Below are 19,276 nucleotides of genomic sequence, written 5' to 3'. Positions count from 1 at the left end.
AATGTATTTTATCTTTAAATAAAAAAAAAAGAAATGAGGTTTACGGCAGCAATAATTTTATGATGCGACCGACTTAATTTGGACTTTCCTATCGAAACGTAAGCACCTAGCTATGTTTAAATTGGTGCGGCATTTTCAAGCAAGGGACATGTGGACATAGGGTCGGTAATCCAATCAATCCATGATGGATTTTGATCCGATTCAATCATATAAGATCGATTTTTTTTTTTTAATTTTGGTTACGGTTTGGGTTGGGTAAGGTTATGAAAAAATCGAATTTTGATTTTAGGCAAACTCGACCCAACCCTATATTATATAAAAAATTATTTTTTAATTAATTATTTAATTTTTATTTATATAATTATATTTTTAAATAATTATATTTTAAAAATAATATTTTATAAATTTCGGATCGGATCAAATCTAATATGATTTATATAGTATCGGATTGAAATCGGGCATGAAAAAATAAAAAAATTTCAGATCGAATCGGGTTCGGTAGGAGCAAACCTGCCCCGAACCTGATCCAATACCAACTCTATGTGAACAATATCAAAAGAGAAGCAAGTCATGCAAGCATAATTTAACATTCACATATATATATATATATATATATATATTGATTTAGAATCAATATATTTATTTGAATAATTATAAATGTCAAGCTGAAATAATAATTTTCTGGATAGATTAAGTCTTTTTTTTTGTTTATTTTTATTGACAATTTTGAATAGTTAAATACGATTAATTAGAAATGAAAGAAAATTTAATTAATTTTATTAAAATTTTACACAATCACTAAACGACATTTATATAATAAGGAACAAAAAGGTCATATATAAATAATCACAATTAATTATTCAAACTCTTATCTTTATTTTATATTAAATTTAAAATTATTAATTATTTTATTAAATTATAAAATCAGCTTACGAAAAATTTTTGCAAGATATTCGTTCGTATGGACAAAACTTTAGCACCTGATAACAAAAGAGAGTTAGATTTTAGTCCAAACAGGAGAATTTGAACAACCATAGAATTTTTTCAAAAACTTTGGGGTCCCGCAAACAGAAATTTTTTAAAACATTTTTTCATATAACAACCGCATTCAAATTCTAACATTACAAGTAATTAATTGATTAAATATTACAATCAAAGTTCATATAAATTAGTGTAATAAGTTAACAACTACAAGAAAGCCTTTGAATAAGCTAGAGGTTATGGAAGAAGATTCATAGAAAAGTAAATTATGGAAATAACGTGAAAATTTCTCAACTTGGTGTAATTCTGTGAAGAAAGTGACTATGAAATCCTATTAAAATCAGACATCCAATCTAAATAAAAGAAATATCAACTATCAAGCCTAAAGGATCCGACCAACCATTACCGGCACCATGATTTTGCTTTAAAATCATATTAACGTGGGAGTCGGGTAAAGAGATGTGGTTGACAAGTCGGCTATATGGCCTAGCCAAGTGAGTAATTCAACACCAAACATACGATAAGCCATGACTTGATCAATCCAAAATCCAAGTCAAGTCAATTTTAATTTCGATGAGACAATAAGATAGTAAACGATAATATATTATAATTAATTTTGCGTTATGTTTAAAGTAATATATTTGGAATTGTTCAAAGTCAGGCTCTCCTTATAAGACCTGCCATTGGTGGCAATCCTCCTGCAAAAACATCTAGACTTGATTTTTTACAAATTTTACGTAACCAAATCGATCCGTTCCTAGAATTGTTGTTTCTTTCCATTTCTTGAGCCTGTGGCTTCAATGGCCAAGCAACTACACTTTGTGTTAATCCCGCTCATGGCACAAGGTCATATGATTCCGATGGTGGACATGGCCAGGCTTCTTGCAGAGCGAGGGGTGATTGTAAGCTTGATCACTACTCCCCACAATGCGTCAAGATTCGACACAGTCATCCAACGAGATACGAAATTTGGGCTCCAGATTCGGCTAGTGAAAATTCCATTTCCATGCCAGGAAGTGGGACTTCCTATCGGTTGCGAAAATCTTGACACTTTATCCTCCAGGGACCTACTGAAAAAGTTCTACAATGCACTTGCCATGTGGCAAGAACCATTGGAACAATTTCTTGAACAACAAAGGCCGCTTCCGAGTTGCATAATTTCAGACAAGTGTCTCTCCTGGACCTCAAAAACTGCTCAAAGGTTTAACATTCCCAGGATTGTTTTTCATGGGATGGGCTGCTTTTCATTGCTGAGCTCTCACAATGTGAAGCTACATAAGGCTCATTTTTCTGTTGCTTCGGATTCGGAACCCTTTGTGGTGCCAGGACTCCCTCAAAAGGTAGAGATAACAAGGGCTCAACTTCCTGGTGCATTTGTTAGTTTGCCTGACTTAGACGATGATCGCAACAAGATGCAAGAGGCTGAAATGACTGCTTACGGAGTTGTGATAAACAGCTTCAATGAACTAGAGCATGGATGTGTCGAGGAGTACCAGGAGGCTATAAAGAAAAAGGTTTGGGCCATTGGACCAGTTTCTTTATGCAACAAAATAAACTTGGACAAGTTTCAAAGAGGAAACAAAGCAGCGATCAATGAGCAAAAATGCTTGAAATGGCTCGACTCAATGAAACCAAGGTCAGTTATTTACGCTTGCCTTGGCAGCCTATGCCGTTTAGTTCCAGCACAATTGATAGAACTAGGGTTGGGTCTAGAAGCATCACAACAACCATTCATTTGGGTAGTCAAAACAGGTGATGAAAAAGCTACTAACGAGTTAGAAACGTGGCTTTCAGAGCATAAGTTTGAGGAAAGGATCGAAGGGAGGGGACTTTTGATCAAGGGTTGGGCTCCACAAGTACTTATTTTATCCCACCCTGCAATAAGAGGGTTCTTAACTCACTGTGGTTGGAATTCAACTATAGAAGCCGTCTGCTCCGGGGTGCCAATGATAACATGGCCTCAATTCTCCGAACAATTCTTTAATGAAAAACTCATTGTTCAAATTCTAAAGATAGGAGTTCGCGTTGGGGTCGATGTCCCTGTTAGATGGGGTGAGGAAGAGAAACTGGGTGTGTTGGTCAAGAAAGAACAAGTTGAGAAAGCAATAGATATGTTGATGAATGGTGGAGAAGAAGGCGAAAAGAGAAGAATCAGAGCACGAGAACTTGCACAAATGGCCATAAAGGCAGTAGAAAACGGAGGATCATCCTACTCCAACGTGTCACTATTGGTGGAAGACATTTTGGAGCAAATCACTCAATACTAGCTAAACTGGCAGTTAGATGCCCTCTTCTTCTTCTTCTTCCTTCTTTTTTTTTTTTTTTTAAATAAATTTCCGAAGGCATTTTGAATGTATTATGAGTAACTTCTACGAATTTTCTATTATAACACCTTGATTGTTCAAGTATCTTCAAAACATGCTAACTTTTATCCATATATATATATATATGTATGTATGGGGATAGATCAAGTTACATAAAAAAATTATATATTTTTTTATGTTTTTTTTTAATTTTAATTATAATAAATTTAAAAGATGAGAGAAACAAATCAAAATAAAAAAATGATTTAATTTTATTTATTGAATTTATTGAAATCAATTATTTAAAAAATATAAAACTAAAAAGTTTTTATGTTTGTCAAACTTGATTCCTCTGCTGTATATACTATGAGTAGATCACTTCTTATAGAGGTTTTTTTTAAAAAAAAAAACTTTGACAAACTATATATATATATATATATTCATTGCAAGATATTTGAATATTCATTTTAATTTAAGCACTAAGAGAATAGAATTCTTAAAAAATTTCCTTTTTTTTTTTTTATATTATTCAGGGTTTCAACTTTTGAGACAAAGTCTCCAATAGTAAATTTATTTCCTTAGATTAGACAACATGGAGGCACCCTTGTAAATTCCAATTAAAAATCAATAGGCTAGGCTGACGATGTAAGGGCATATGTTGCGTCATCGGAAATGAAAAAAAAAAAAAAAAGAACAGTCAGTCAAAATCAAGTAGGAGTATTCAATGTATAATATAATTGTGGATGTATCAGATTGAATATTTTATTACGCAAAGTCAAAGTCAATTACTTTATTAATGAATTATTTTATTTTATATTGTACTCTTGTAACATTTCTTTATATAAATTGAGTTAATACCTAGTTAGATCATGAGTTACACTGACAAGAGTTTCATCATAGTTTGAAATTGAATTGGTCTTAGAATTTTACTTCTATGTAGGTGATAGGGATATCTTTGGGCCTAGACGTAAATTGGTTTTTTAATTTTATTAGAGATTGTTAATAGATAATTAGATATATTTTTTATTTTTAAGTTGATTTGATATATTAAATTGATTTGATATGTATAGTGTTATGTTAGTTTGATTATATTATTATTTTATTTCATAAAATTTTTATTTTTTGTCTTTTAATTTAAAAGTTGGAGTGTAAATATAGAAAATATCTCTTATCTTATTCTTAACCACTCTTTTTCTTTTGTGATTATAAGATACACTAAGGTTGGCAATTCACTCGAATTCATCGAGTTTTAACTTGATATTATAAGGTTGATTTTTTTTTAAAATCAAATTTTTAGTTAAATCAAATTGAGTTTTTTTTTAAAATGGGGTTGAGTTTTAGGTAAACCTATTCTAATCTGACCCAATATATAAAAAAATATTTTTTATTAGTTATTGAATTTAATAATTTAATTTTAAAAATAATTTTTTATAATAAAAAATAATATTTTATTAATTTTAAGTCGAATTGATTGCAATTATATATATAAAGATAAAGTCAAATATAAAAAATAATATTTTAATTTCGAGTTGAATTAAGTTCAAATATTTATTATATAAAGGCAAGTTGAATTTAGAATGAATAAAAACTTTCCCCGACCTAACTTATTTTCATCTTTAATTCTATCCTATGTGTATTTTTATAATTCTTGTATTATAGATTTATTAACATAATTAAAAATTATAATATTAGCTATAGACCTTTATCTTTTAAAAATTTTTCAACTTGAATATTTCAAACCATCTACTCTTTAAAAATAAATAAAAAACACAAATATTCTATCTCTTCCTTTTTCCTTTTTTCAAAAATTTAAGCATAAGAGAATTAGAAAATTTTAGAATTGCATGTATTTTAAATATTAGAAATTATTTCATGCCATGAAAACTCTAGAAATTAAAAAAAAAAAATTGTTTTAAGTTTTAATCGTGATGGAAGAACTACTTGATGGGCTTATCGGTTCAAAACTATGGCAGGAGACCTAAGGCCATGTCTTTGAAGAACAAAAGAAACCATGTCTATTACGAAAGCAAGCCCGATCAAGAAGAACGAGGAAAAGCCCATGTCTGGAAAAAAAATGAAAACCTCGCTTCAAACATGGCGTTTTTTAGTGTTTATGTTGTTTTGTTGTTTTGTTTAGTTTCAGGTTAAATTAAGGAAACTGTAGTTGGAAACTTCAAAGCCAAGTAAAGGAAACAAGTGGCAAAGTCATCGTCGTGCCCTCTGACGAGAAATATGGCCAGGAAATATTTAATCATCAAAGCTTTTACTTTTCATGCAGGATGTCCTTTCGTTTCCATCCAGGGCTAATTATGTGATTCGCCCTGTGTCCTGTTGTTTTGCAATGCGTTTGGTCCATTGACTAGCTATGCTGGCTTTAAAGTCCTGTTAACTGTTAGGTCTAAGCCCACAAAAACTTTAAAGAGCCTTGATGAAGCTAAATGCATTCATTCATTTGACATTTTGAGTGTGCTTGGCAGTGGGTCTTGACTACTTGGACAGATGATGAATGTAAATTGATGATGGAGAGTTGTTACAAGGCACTCCCTGTAGGAGGCAAATTGATCGCATGCGAGTCAGTGCTGCCAGAGGATATCAGATGATAGTCATCGGACTCGGGCTATCCTCGAAGGTGATAGACAATTTACAGTGCCAAGGGTTAGCATAGGCAAATTGATCACATTAACTTTATCCGCACCTTTCGTTATGACTCGTGGGAATTGATCAACATCATACAAAGAATTACACTTATGACAAGAATAATTACTCCATTTTATTACGTCTACACTTAAAATTTCTCTCTGGAATGAATTAATAACCGTAAATTCTACATAAACTAGTTGTGGAAATGAGTATATAGATTCTATCTATATAGTTATACCCTCATAACAATGCCCGCCTATTCTCGAAGCCATTCATCTCCAGCAATGTACGAAATGTTCATGTAGGCAGCTGCTTCATATTCCATTAGCTTCTTCGCATAAGAAGCTCTGAATGTGTAGTTTGCTCCAGGCCCCAAGCACTCGTATTCTCCAAAAAATACGGTCCTGGAAATAAAAGTTTTGCATATTATGATAAAATCGCAGAGGAATGCTACAAAATAATTGCCATATAAACATCAAACAATGCATATATAGACTAGAAGATGCAACAGAGGTGAAGGTAAAAAATTGACAAAGAAAAGATCAAATAATAATTTTAAAGCAAAAGAAAGATGAAAGTAGTAATTAAATGAGATTGATCATTGTATAAAGGGGAGGTAAAAATTTTTGAGAGACCGTGACCCCTGTCTGTCCCTTTTAACGTTTGTCTTTATGATGTAATATGATGAAAATTCGTAAAAAAAGATGGGAAAAAATTGTAAATTTTGAAAACAAGAGAGGAAAATGTACTTTCAGGAAATGTACTTTCAATGTAAGTTTAAAGAAAGATTTTGTAATTTGAAATTCCATAGATAAATTAAGAGGTATGGATCAAACGACAGACTGGTCTCTAGAGGGATCTCGCCAGTCATTCCAGCCGCCTGGAGCCACAACATGAGACATGTAAGTTCTAGAAAATACGACAGTGGCATAAGCTCCCCAAGCTCGTCCAAGCCACACGGTCCCGGTTCCCCGAATGATGCAATCCACGAACGAAAACCCTGTTTGTTCATCCATAGATTGCCTTGCTTGAGCTGTGATGGATCCACTAACTCCACTCGTCCCCTCTTTAGCAATTGAATGGATAACGCACCCCTGTCATTAATTACTGTAAGTTTGTAACATTTGGGGACAAAAAGTGTCGGTATGAGGCAATGTGTCACTCACGGCTCAACATTGAAAGTGATATATAGTGGTAAATGATATCAAATGAAAGTGAAGTGCAGTGACAAAATTAAACTTAATCACAAAGTTATTGTACCTCATAGAGTGATTTAGCATTTCCAAATATGAAATCAATGGAACCTTGTATGAAACATCGTTTGAAATAATGCCTCCCACGATCATCAAGAAGCGTGTCTTGGGCTCCATAAAATCCACAATTGTAAAATGCAGCTCGATCTCCTGCTATTCTAAGTGCCACCGCCTGCTTTCCAGTTTCACCGGGGAATGGCTCTGGAGCTGTATTCTTTTCGAGAAATTGGAACCCAACCGAACCCAACCACGACAAATGAATAAGAAATCAATGTCATCCAATAACTAAATTTCATTAATTATATAAACAAGTTCAGGGTTTTACAAGGATTTGAGCTACTTAGTTTTTGGTGTAATAATTTATTGAACTTAAAATTGAGAGTTTAAAATAATTCAATTACGAACTTACTGTTTAATTCCAACGGTTTACTCACCTAAAAAGAGGTGGATTTTCATAAGGGTGGAGTCTGATCCCTAATACGAATTGCAATTCCTCTTTCTTTATTTCTTACACTTCAACTTCCTTTGTACTAAAAAAAATATAACTCTATTATGCCTCAACTGTTTGCTCGTAGTCACACATATAATAATATACTTCACATCATAAATTTACGTTAGATTTTGGGCAAGATAGATAAATGGAGCAAATTAAGTCACTTTTCAACTCCTCTAAATTTGTAGGATGCAAAGTTACATGACTACGTCTCAACCTAAGAGAGTAAGAGTGAAGACTAATTACCTTAAAGCTAATGTTGTATGCTGTAAAGTTAGCAGCAAAGATGGCAACTGAAGAGCTGTATACAGTCCCTCCAGTGGAATTCGAAGTGTCATTCCATTCTATTGCGGTGTTGAGAAAACCCTCACCTTGAATTATCAAGTTGGATTTCTTGGCATGGACTACTACCTTCTCCCTGCCATCATTATAATCAATGAGGTTCCATGCATGCAGAAGATGATCAAGTTATGTTGGATTAACAGGATTAGGTATTTATGGTGCAAAATACAGAACAAAGAAATTAACGTTGTAATAATGACCTGTATGTACCAGAATAAATAAAGATCAGGGTCTTGGAGGGGCTCGAGTCAGGAACAACATCTATCGCCTTCTGCACGCTGCTGAAATTGGCGCAACCTTTGGAGTCAACTGTTAATACAAGTGACACTTTGTACTGAGAAATGAGGCTAGACCTCCATCTGGTATAATCAGTACATTTGTGCTTACGCCGGTGATGATGGTTTCTAGACACCATCCTTGTTAGTAAAGATAAGAGTTCACCACCTTGCCTCACAACTTTTCTGACGAAGGAAACGTCAAAACTATCATGATCGTTTAGGGTGATGCTTGTTGTGAAAGGAGGGAGTGTATACAGAGCAATTAGACTGGAAAACAATGCAATGAGAAAGGCGAAGAGCCAAAAGGAGTTTGTTCTGATTGTCATGGCTAATGCTATGGGTTAGTTAGAGAATGATGTTATATTGAGCTAAAAGAGGAGGGGAAAGGTATGGCCTTTAACATTCCCTTGGGAAGGCCGAAGGGGTGAGTTAAAGTGATGATTGGCGTGGGAGGTAAGATACGTATGGGCCTTACTACTGTGATGTTTGTACGTCTATTGATAATTATAGTCTCTTCTTCAAGAGTAATGTGGTGTGTAAACGAAAGAGAGAAAAAGAAAAGGAAGGTTGGAAACTGCATACGCTAAGCCACGAGAAAGAGAGAAAAAAAGGAAATTAAGATTACGGCAATGATGAAAGTAAAGGAACTGCGATATTAGCATGTTCATACTCACCAGATACTTGTTGACCCATTTTAGTTATAAATATGCTTAATATAATCACGAGTTCATGACTAGAACGACTATCCTAATTCGGATTTGCATTTAATAGATACTTCATGACATATATTCAATGGATGAAATTACTGAAGATAATCAATACTAGAAAGAGTTATATTACAATTTGAAGATGTTTAGGACAATCAGCAAACGCCCATAATAAGCAACTCTAACACGACCTTCAGCTAGTGGTCTCCGCAGACCTTATGATTGAGAGTAGTAAGCTTTTCTATTTCTACACATGGTAATAAATTTGTGTTTGAGATCAACCTTTTTGGTATAAAAACTGGATTGTTTGATTTTGCTTCAAATTCATGCGACCGCATTTGAGGACTAATCAAGTTCTGGGGTTTTGTAGAATGGAAATCATTGTTTCTTAAATCACAAAGGCGGAAGCAGGAAGGCTAGTCAATATCTCGGTTTCTGGTTTATATCCTCTTTCAGACATTTATTCAACAACGTCTTCTGTACTCTGTCCATTACAAGGAAAGGCTGTGATGTTTGTAGGTGTTGGTAATAAACAAACTTCGAAATGCAATCCCACTGTTAGTCCTAACGAACTTGCAGATAAATCCAAGAAATCAAATATAAACCCTAGTAACTTCGATTACCTATCCTCTATTCTGCCAAATGCAAGTCTTGTGCCGGGCTGTTTCATTAATAGTAGGATAAGAGAATTTTAACAGCACTTCACATTGGAGCTCCTCCCATTTCACAAATTGAGCTCACTTCTTTACCTTGACCTTAAAAGTGACAGAGAATAACAAATTTATGTACCTCAATATCTACGTCCATACACAAATTAAATACAACAAAAAAAAAAAAAGCTATTTTCCTCCCTTCCGCTCCAAAAATAAACTATCCCTTACTCCACTTGGTTATATAACTCTGTAGGCTCTGTACTATTAATAACTGGACAGGGGGAAACTTGTTTCTGTAGCATCGAAGTTCCTTTGAAAATCACCATCTGGCAGCAGGATTTCTTATATTCACTAAGCTGAAGCACGAGGCAGACGTAAAGTTTCAGAAACATGGCAGTCAAAGTTGGACAACAGAATATAAGCACATTATGATGTATTGACAAACCTGGTCTGGCCTTAACTTCTTGAAGCCGAATTTGTCCGTCCAGATTGATTCGGCTTCTTCAGCAGCTGGAAGCACAATGTTTTTGACATTCAAGAATGCCAGCAGCTTCTCAATACAAGAAAACAATAACTGGAAGTATCCCTGTAAGGTAATTTAACTTCACTAAATCAAGATTTAGGACAATGATATTGAAACAGGCAATAAAAGATAACAGCAACTGTCAAAGTATATATATTATGCTTTCAAAACTAATAATTTCCTAGAGTCACAAGGAATTAAAGACAAGTGAAGGAGAAGCAACTCCAAAGGGAGTCAGCAAGAAGGATATTATTCAGATTGTTTGGTGGGCCAGGCAACAATTCCAAATTAGAAAAACCGGAATTGCCATTGTGGTAGTCAAAATTACAAAGCCAGACAATTGCAGACAAATGGAAATCCAGTTGATTAAAGCCATGTAAAAGAAGTGGGAAACGTAGGCAAAGGTCATAAACACAAAACTTGGGACAATTAGCCTCACCTTCCCACGGTTAGCAAAGCTTGTAGCAACTAAAGGGAGTTCAGCAATTTCTTGCCCAAAAACTCGAATTATTCCAGCTGATACAACGTATGAGCTGCAGCATTAGCAAAAGAAAACATTGTCAACATTCTAATAGCAAAAGCATTTAAAGCTTTAAATGTTATGCAAACGTCTTACTTGATTGTCAATACTGCACAGTACATTCCCCCATATTCTTGGCCCTTTAAATTCCTTCTGTGAGAGAGATGAAGAGAACAAAGGACATAAATTTGTCCAAAAAAAAAAAAAAGGACAACACATCTAAATATGCAGCCAGCTACATCACGCACAAACAAGGGTCTCATGCTTACCCATAAACCATGCATGGGATAAGGTCCCGCCCAGTTGATGCATCAATTACAGGGTTGAAACATTCCTTGACAAAAAGATGGAAAAAGAAAAAAAAGAAAAAAAAAGCAAAATTTCAGTGAAATAAGACAAGCCATGGGTCCAGACATCTTTTATGTTTTGAAAAATAGAACATAGCCTACGACTTAAGTAGCAGATCACATCAAGTCCAACAAGGCAAAATTATCTTACACTAGAAAATCGCAGTTTGAAATAAAACATGCAAATCACAGCTGCACTTTGCCAAGCAATGTTTCAAATTTGCAGGATAAATCTTGCTGGAAATGTACATTTACCATCCCACATCTCCCAAAAGCCTTTAAAGCAGCCCCTATGCAAAGGTAGCAAAGTAGCGTCATTTTGTTTTCTAGCCAGAGAAACAAAATGCATCCATTTATCAATCCTTTTGGCTTAAATACTCTTATGAAATTAAATTTGTACAATCATTTTCTCTTTCTATATATAACATTAATTGTGACAAGCTCCACCGTGATAATAATGTCAAAGCAAGGTAATATTAAGATGCTTCCAAATTTTGGTGATGATTGAACAGCAAAAATACATAGCTAATGTTAAGGAGATGTCTATTCTAGGAAAGTAAGAGATAAACATACATTAACTATATAAACACAGTATTTTGCCTTTCCCTTCCACTATAGCAGAAGGAAAAAATAAAACTAAAAGATAAAGAAAAAGAGAAAAGAATGAGGACAACAAGCATAATAGTTAGTTACAGAGCTACTGATGTTTACATGCAACACATTCAACCCAGAAAGCATACTTTCCGAATAAATACTTGAAAATAAACATATAATAACAGCAATAATTAAAGGAAAACATTGCATGGCCACTGTTTATCAACAGTTGCAACAACCATTGGTCATAAAGTGAAACAATTAAAGACATGATGAACAAGACTTACATGGAAGATACCAACAGCTTGAGAAAGCAACAATCTAGTTTCAGGAGAAGCAAATTTGCCACTAAGAAGCCTCCATCTCACGTCAATATTGATATTAGCATCTAAACCCTTTTCTACATGCTTCTTCTTCACAATATCCAAAAAGAACTCTGGAAGCTTTTCAGCTCCACGAATGAGCAACGTCCACAGTGTAGAATGGATCCTACTGCAATCTGAGCAGCAAAACCATTTCCCTCTGGGTATTTCCTGTTGTACAAGTAGCAACAGTGTTTTCATCCATTAACAGAATAGTGTGTCCAATAGACAGGAGCGAAGAGTTTCATATCAAATAATCAAAGGTACAATGACATTAATAATGGCAATGCATACCCTTAGATCAGCCATTTTATGACTCCTCAAACAGCCAATATGATATTCTTTCTCGCACTGGTCCAAAATGATTTAAAAATAAAAACAAAAGATGCGCAAATCAGTGGAAATACAATTAAAAGAAAAACATGTTCAACAGACTTTAAGACCAACGTACAAAAAAAGGTTAAATGAAAATTTAACATTATACCTGATCACACAGTATTATTGTCCGAGGACCAAATCCTGATTTGCTAAAATCACATGCCCTATATAAAATAAAATCAAAGCAACAACAATTTCAAGCCAAATCAAAGGATATAATGGACAGAACCAAAGAAATTTATGAAATATCACAATGCAAACCGTATAAGGATAGTCTTCATGGACTATAAGCTTCAATCAGATTCATACTAGTGTGTACTCATCACCTGCATAATGTGCATCCACTAAGTTCTGCCTCGATGCTTTTCACAATATGTAGGCATCTGCTGGTTATTTGTTCTATAGCATCAACTCCTAAAATCCTTCCAGCAGCAACAGCATTAGCATTATGCTCCATACACTTTTCTCTCATAAACATGTTCTGGCAATATTGGCAGTACCAGTGACCACGAGGAATTGTTGGTAGAGATGCACATTCTAAATAGATCAATAAAGGTGTTACTCATTATCAATCAGGTAAATCAGAGCTGTAAAACTAATCTTCAGAGGCAACTACAATAGTCTTTGACAGGTAACAGAAAAGTAATCTACAAAAACAAAACAATAACTCTAAGCGTAACCATCTTTGTTCAAGATTAAGAAACAAGAGACCAAATCACAATAAGTGGAAAAATGAAAGGACACAGCAGAAACCAAGTTTTGAATTTCTTACTGCTTAAAATAAAAGTTCTAGGAAAAGTAAATGCGCCAAGCAAAATGCCAATAAAAACATCTAATAACATGCCTCAGAGAGACTAAGAGAGAACACATTTATGTTAATATGCAATGCCATTAACTGAGTTGGTCTCCCAACAACTCAGTCTCTGTTTATTTAAAATAGTTGGTTTTTCATCCAACTCAAACTCCACCTCTTTTGTTTATTTTCCTTTTTCTCTACCTTTTTTGACTAAAACATTCCATTCAAAAATCATGATGCAATTTAAAAAACCGTATTCTCTTTTTTTTTTTTTTTTTGTTCTTTTCTCCTTATTATCTTCTCTTGGTAAAATATACAAATTCTTTATCTACATAGTCAATGCCACATGTCTACTACAGTAAATCTCATGCATATTTAGAGATGCATATCAGGCATGAAGATTAGATACCTCAGACCTCAGGTTGCCCAATTATCATTCTTAACAATACAAAAATGCATAACTAGTCAGATGAATCCCTAAAACCCCAAAGACAAATAAATAAAACATTATGGTGTCCAAAAAATACCACAAAATAAAGCTATGAACCCAAGAAAACAAGATAAAACCATGCATCCCAGCTTTTCCTATTTAAAATGAAAAGAAATTCTTAATATACAATCAAACCTTTATGGAAGGCCCTCGGGCATCCATCACAAAGCAAAAGATTTCCACCATCAGCACAAATGATGCATGCATCATCATTATCCTTGGCAGAATAACGACGACCTTTTGAGAGAGATATTGCCAGTTCATGCAGAGACACCCCATTAGATGTGTAAATGTAAGCATAGCTGCCAAAAAACAAAAATATAATCAAGATATACTTAACAAACATATAGTAACCTAGGAAGGAAGCTGTAAAGCATCTTATATGAAAATATACGGTTTTCGGCGAGAAGCCCGACCAGCATGAGCTTCAAATTGTGACGGGCTAACCTGCACGATAAAAAGGAAACAGCATAAACAGACAAACAATGCAATTCCTAAATTCTGAAGATCAAGCAATAAAAGCACAATACCTCACAATTGCAACAACGACAAATTATCCCATAGCCCTTTTTGTAACCCTCAAGCAATCTCTGCCCATCAAAACTAATCACAATTTACACAACACTAAGATACAAAGGCATAACATAAATTACTTTTATCTCAATTACCTGTCCATGGACACAATATGCAACTTCAGTTCCATCAGGCAGTCCATCTTCCTCAAATACCAACTTATGCAATCGCTGATCTCTACAGAAAAAAATTCCAAGAAGAAAAGGAGACTAAATCAGAAAAAAGGGGGAAAAAAAAAAGAGCTTAGTCTAGAATTATATTAAAAAGGAACCAACTTTGTTGTCATCTTCCATTGACTTCCATTGGGTGAATACATTGGCGATGAGGCACCTTTGAAGGTCTTTGACATCAAAACCGGTTTCACTGGCCTGAGAAATTCCAATAAAAGCACAAAAAGGAAATAAGTATGAAGAAAATACCAAAGACTGCAAAGGAGCTTCACTGAAAAGAGGTCCTTGCATCTCAAAACTTTGCAGGCATAGGACGTAAAACAGAAGTCAGAAACATACCATTGTAAAATGGCAAAAGGAAAAGGATAAAACAAATGATACTAACTTCTTTTTTATTCTCCATTGGCCCTTATTTTTTGAGGAAATATAAACTGAAGCACTCTTCAAGGACTTTGTCAATAACCCTGGTTTTGTTAACCTAGAAATAACAAATATGGAAGCATGATACACCAGCCATAACCTATAAAGTACAATATTCAAAATTTAAATTACCATCTAGCACCACTATAGAGCTTCCAATTAGAACTATTTACTTCCCACGAATGGAAAGAAAATGGTTATAGACAGAATTATGCAAAACTAAAATGACAACAGTAAGACATAAAAAGAAACCAACTTTCTTGTTGTCTTCCATGGATTTCTATTTTGTGAAGAAATAGATAATGAAGAACATTGTGATGAATTTGATGTCAAATCAAACTCTGATGACCTGAAACAATGCAGGAGGCACGTGAAAAAGGCATAAAACATCAATAATTCATCTCATTTCAAAACAAATAATTGAGGGCCTATTTATGAGCTAAAAAAGGATGACACAAGATGGCACCCAAAAAAAAAAAAGACATTAAAGAGATACTGACTTTCCTGCTTTCTTGCATTGACTTTTATTTTGTGAAGAGATGCTCAATGACACACTTCCAGAAGACTGCGACATCAAAACTGATTCTTGTGATCTGAAATAACACAAAAAACAAAACATATAAAATAAGAAATGTAGATGTTACCATCAAGTACTAATTGATATAAATTAAGATAAAATTATATCAAGAATGCATTAAAATTTACTTACTTTCTTGTTATCTTCCATTGTCTAGTAGATTGTGGAAAGATACCCATTGTAGCAGTTCCAGAGGACTGTGAAATCAATAGTGGTTCTTGTGATCTGAAATAACATAATGCGACAATATAAAATAATATATCTAGACATTAATACTCGGAAGTAACTGAAAACCATAAACAAACATCACTCTAGCATTTCTTTACAACTTCATTTATGTTTAATTTTATACTGCAATTCAGTTTCATATACTCCCAAGGAAAAATGAATAAATTGCATTTCTATGAAGGAGTATGCATACTGTAGAATTGTCAGTCAAATAAACTTAAAATGTATCAATCAATTATAGCTGAATGGACAATCAAAAACCCCATCAATACCATACAAAGATTTGAATCTAACACCTTCAAGGGGAATTACATGGTAATGAATTGTAATGAATGCTTGGTTATCAGGAAGAGATTGTGCAAATAACATAGTTTAGCAAATCAAATGATCAAGCTACAAAATTTAGACACATAACAGTGCAATTGTCAAGCAAATAGAAAATTCAACTAATGACAAACATTAAGATCCCTAGCCAACCATACTCTATAGCAGAAGAGACATTGATTACTAATTTTTTTACAAAGCAATGCTTAAAGAATGCATACCTAGCTCCTGCTCTGGGTGCACTCATTGTGCTGCACTGAGATTTCTTTGACTCCATGCATGAATTGCAAAGTGGCCCCATTTGGCCATCATGTATTACAGGAAATGAACCTAGAAACAAGTGAATGACAAAAAGAATAAGATCACAATACAATCAAAACCATTCTAATTACTTGTCTCTGTCAATAATAATGAATTTACCAAGACAAAAGGTCACCTTTGCATCTTCGACAAGTGAAACATTTTTGCTCAGGCAAAGCACTAACGATATTTTGAATTGTTGCTTCTAATGTATGTAGAGGTCTCCTCCTGCATGCCCTCAACACATCGAGCAGGCTCTTCCCATTTTCAAAGCAGATATATTGTGCCGCACGTTTGTATTGTTTACAAGCATGAATCTCAAATTGGGAAGGAGCAACAACCTAAAATAGGAAACAAAATAGCAGCAAGAACTTCAATAACAGCAATTATTAATTCATGGAGTTAGAGTCCAAGACAGAAACTTAAGAAAGAGATTCCTTACCCTACGCCCCTCGCACAAAGAACATGAACACAAAATTCCTCCATCTGTAATGATACCCCGAAGACCAGCTGTCTGAATTAATATAAAACTAATAATAAGCCTTAAGCTTTGTACTACATTTAAATTTCAAAGTAAAAGAAACAAAGAGCAAGAACCATAAATTCAAAAATAATAATAATAATAAAATGGGCGGCAAAGAACCACCTTACTACTTATTGTACCCATGTAAACTACTGGAACCCCGTCAAGTAAACCAGTGTCAAAGAGCTCTTTAACTGTCATTGGGCACTTATTAAGGGCAACCTTTTTTGAAATTTTCAACTCCAAATTCTTCCTTGGAGTCGTCAATCCACTGCCTTCAGCTGCTTCCTGTCCACCAAAATTTGAAACTAACACATTTTCAACAGTCTGCTGTTCACCCTCCAAACTGCCTACTGCTTCAACCTTTGGTCTCAATGATGATTGTTTAGACCGTCCCAGGGCCTTCAAGTGCAAATCATCATTATTTCCGTCACTACCGTCAACAATCTGCATCGAAGATCCTTCAAAACCTCCTTTCTCAACCAGACTCGTCTCCAGCTCATTCATCGACTTCTCTTTAGGCATGACCTTTACCAAATTATAACTAGACACTGCACGAAACCTAGATTGAACAACAGGCCTACCATCCATTCCAATTTCCTCAACAACCAGGTTCCCTACAATGGCATTTTCTCCAATAATATGGCTCTCTTCAATCGAAGCCTCTATAAATGGACCCCCTTCAACAATATCTCGAACAGCTAAGCTCTCATCAACCACATTTTCAACTGCCATTACAGTTTCATTTCCTGGTCTACCTCCAATTACACCTTCAACTACATCATTATTCACATCACTTGCTTCAATCAAAGTTTTATTCTTCTGATCCCTATCAACTAAAGACTCTTTAACACCATTTATCGGTTTACTAATGTTCAGCTTTTTGTTTCCTAAATTCTCAGAAAATTCATCATGGCAATTAATTCTAGATTTTTTAACTCGAGTGTAAACAATGTAACCATTCACTTGAGTACTTTTAATTCTTTTACAACTAGCACTAGAACTAGCCTGAGTTTGAGAGTGAGTCACCGTCTCCCGAGTTGGACCGAGTGAACCCTCCAATCCGAAATCCAACTCTCGCTTCATACCTCACTCCACTCTCAAATTCCACTAAATTCTGCCAAAAATAAAAAAGAATAATAAAAAATTTTCACAAATCATTAATCAAGTAAAAACTAGAAAATTCGAGAAATTTAGCAGCGATATAGTTAAGGATTTTACCGATTAAGATCAGATAAGGGCCATGACAGATATGATTTTAGAGAAGAAAGTCGAAATTTTGGGGGGATATTAACATGGAGGATTCGGGGATTAGATTAGAGGAACTTTAGGTTTTGAATTTAACCTTTGAGGATTTAAAAAAGGAATTTGAAATTTTGTGCTTTTTTTTTTGCGGGGCGGGGGGGGGGGGGTTGTTGTTAGGAGATGATGAAACCGACATGCCGACGAGAGAAAAATGGGACGGGGGATATTTTATGAGACGGGACAAACGGCGTGATCCGTAAATAACAGAAAGTGGTCAAGGTGTATGAATTGACGATATTAACCTTACTTGCCTTCCAAGTTACCTAATTAGCCGTTATTTTATTTCAGTGTAGTGAGGTCCAGGCCTGTTACTTTGTGTTTGTTGAGGCCCTGTAGGGCCAGCGTACTGGTTTTTTATTTGGGCTACAAATATCAATCATTTTTAAAGCAAAAATTATCGATTGTCACCATATGTACCAAAAAAAGTAATGTCAATCCATTCAAGCATTTGATTCGTGCAGGATTACAATTCTATATCTCTTGATGTAAAAGAAATTCCCATTATCATAGTGTTCTTGTAGTTTAGTTGTTTAATTCTTAGGCTTTTTTTTTTTTGTGAATGTTGGAATTTATTGATAAAAATTCCTAAAAATAAATTAAAAAAAAAAAAAAAAACTCTGTTTTAAAGGTATCAAAATGAACCTAGATAACCTACAAATGTATTATTTAACTAGAGAGTACAGTTGTACCTTAAGAGTTTGCTACCTTCTTGATTTGAATATCTAATCCCATCCCAACCCATTATATGGTTAGGGTAAATTTTTTAAATTAAATAAGTCAAATTAGCTTCGAGTTCTTTTGAGAGTAAAATGATATTTTGTTAAACTTAAGATTTAATTTAGTTGATTCATATAATTATTTTTAAAATATAACTTAAAATATATTTAAAATTTAAATTTCAATACTTGCAATTTTTTTTTATATCTTACGGTATGATTTACTTTATTAAAAAAAAAAAGGTTATTTTGTCTAACAATAATAGGGTATCTTAACCATTCATTATTAACATTCATGTAATTACGAGGGAAAGTTAGGATTTACAAGAAGGTGAAAATAAGGCTGTCATTCAACATAAGGAGTAAATGGCATGCTGTTATATTGCACATCTGGGTTAAGCATAAATAGGTGAAGATAGGGAAGAAGTTATAAATTAGGATCATGGTTGCAAACTACAATGTTTGTGCATGCTAATAATC

The 19,276-nt window shown here is 34.0% G+C and overlaps 2 protein-coding genes and 1 pseudogene across 9 annotated transcripts; 1 reads left to right on the top strand and 2 right to left on the bottom strand.

The window, feature by feature from the left end:
- Window positions 1-1,697: 1,697 nt before the first annotated feature.
- LOC111295043 (UDP-glycosyltransferase 73D1 pseudogene) lies at window positions 1,698-3,389 on the top strand (annotated as a pseudogene).
- Window positions 3,390-5,961: 2,572 nt separating this feature from the next.
- Window positions 5,962-8,760, bottom strand: LOC111293621 (putative pectinesterase 15). The gene is made up of 5 exons (XM_022886439.2): window positions 8,213-8,760; window positions 7,917-8,088; window positions 7,185-7,391; window positions 6,768-7,018; window positions 5,962-6,328 (listed from the first exon to the last, which is right to left on the bottom strand). Exons 1-5 carry the CDS (start codon window positions 8,614-8,616, stop codon window positions 6,181-6,183), a joined length of 1,182 nt encoding a protein of 393 aa, XP_022742174.2. The 5' UTR covers window positions 8,617-8,760; the 3' UTR covers window positions 5,962-6,180.
- Window positions 8,761-9,523: 763 nt separating this feature from the next.
- LOC111293619 (uncharacterized) lies at window positions 9,524-18,222 on the bottom strand. Of its 8 annotated transcripts, none has more exons than XR_016327819.1 (24): window positions 17,997-18,222; window positions 16,899-17,892; window positions 16,695-16,766; window positions 16,389-16,593; window positions 16,174-16,282; window positions 15,533-15,625; window positions 15,324-15,416; window positions 15,080-15,172; window positions 14,789-14,881; window positions 14,509-14,601; window positions 14,329-14,410; window positions 14,191-14,250; window positions 14,055-14,107; window positions 13,796-13,962; window positions 12,701-12,911; window positions 12,481-12,538; window positions 12,291-12,347; window positions 11,922-12,167; window positions 11,296-11,366; window positions 10,963-11,027; window positions 10,790-10,846; window positions 10,613-10,706; window positions 10,096-10,236; window positions 9,591-10,006 (listed from the first exon to the last, which is right to left on the bottom strand). XR_016327819.1 is itself a non-coding variant. In XM_022886433.2 (23 exons), the coding sequence occupies exons 2-23, from the start codon at window positions 17,859-17,861 to the stop codon at window positions 9,875-9,877; spliced, it is 3,237 nt and encodes a 1,078-aa protein (XP_022742168.1). In that variant the 5' UTR covers window positions 17,862-17,892; window positions 17,997-18,222; the 3' UTR covers window positions 9,524-9,874. The 8 variants fall into 8 exon arrangements, 4 of the variants coding, with proteins under 4 accessions (XP_022742168.1, XP_089600142.1, XP_022742169.1 ...); XR_016327818.1 differs by having other exon boundaries at window positions 9,631-10,006; window positions 11,296-11,330; XM_022886433.2 differs by lacking the exon at window positions 11,296-11,366 and having other exon boundaries at window positions 9,524-10,006.
- Window positions 18,223-19,276: the final 1,054 nt, after the last annotated feature.

Source organism: Durio zibethinus, chromosome 14, assembly GCF_047325235.1.
Source record: "Durio zibethinus cultivar Kanyao isolate XHJ-2024 chromosome 14, ASM4732523v1, whole genome shotgun sequence".
Taxonomy (NCBI): domain Eukaryota; kingdom Viridiplantae; phylum Streptophyta; class Magnoliopsida; order Malvales; family Malvaceae; genus Durio; species Durio zibethinus.
The sequence above is the reverse complement of the archived record's forward strand: the minus strand, read 5'-3'. Positions and strand labels throughout refer to the sequence as shown.

Coding starts and splice junctions, on each gene's coding strand:
- LOC111293619 (XM_022886433.2), bottom strand. CDS start 17,861: ATGAAGCGAGAGTTGGATTTCGGATTGGAGGGTTCACTCGGTCCAACT. Junction 16,767..16,898: donor TGGGTACAATAAGTAGTAAG/GTGGTTCTTTGC, acceptor ATATTAATTCAG/ACAGCTGGTCTTCGGGGTAT. Junction 16,594..16,694: donor CTTTGTGCGAGGGGCGTAGG/GTAAGGAATCTC, acceptor TTCCTATTTTAG/GTTGTTGCTCCTTCCCAATT.
- LOC111293621 (XM_022886439.2), bottom strand. CDS start 8,616: ATGACAATCAGAACAAACTCCTTTTGGCTCTTCGCCTTTCTCATTGCA. Junction 8,089..8,212: donor ATTTATTCTGGTACATACAG/GTCATTATTACA, acceptor TAATGATGGCAG/GGAGAAGGTAGTAGTCCATG. Junction 7,392..7,916: donor CATACAACATTAGCTTTAAG/GTAATTAGTCTT, acceptor TTTCTCGAAAAG/AATACAGCTCCAGAGCCATT.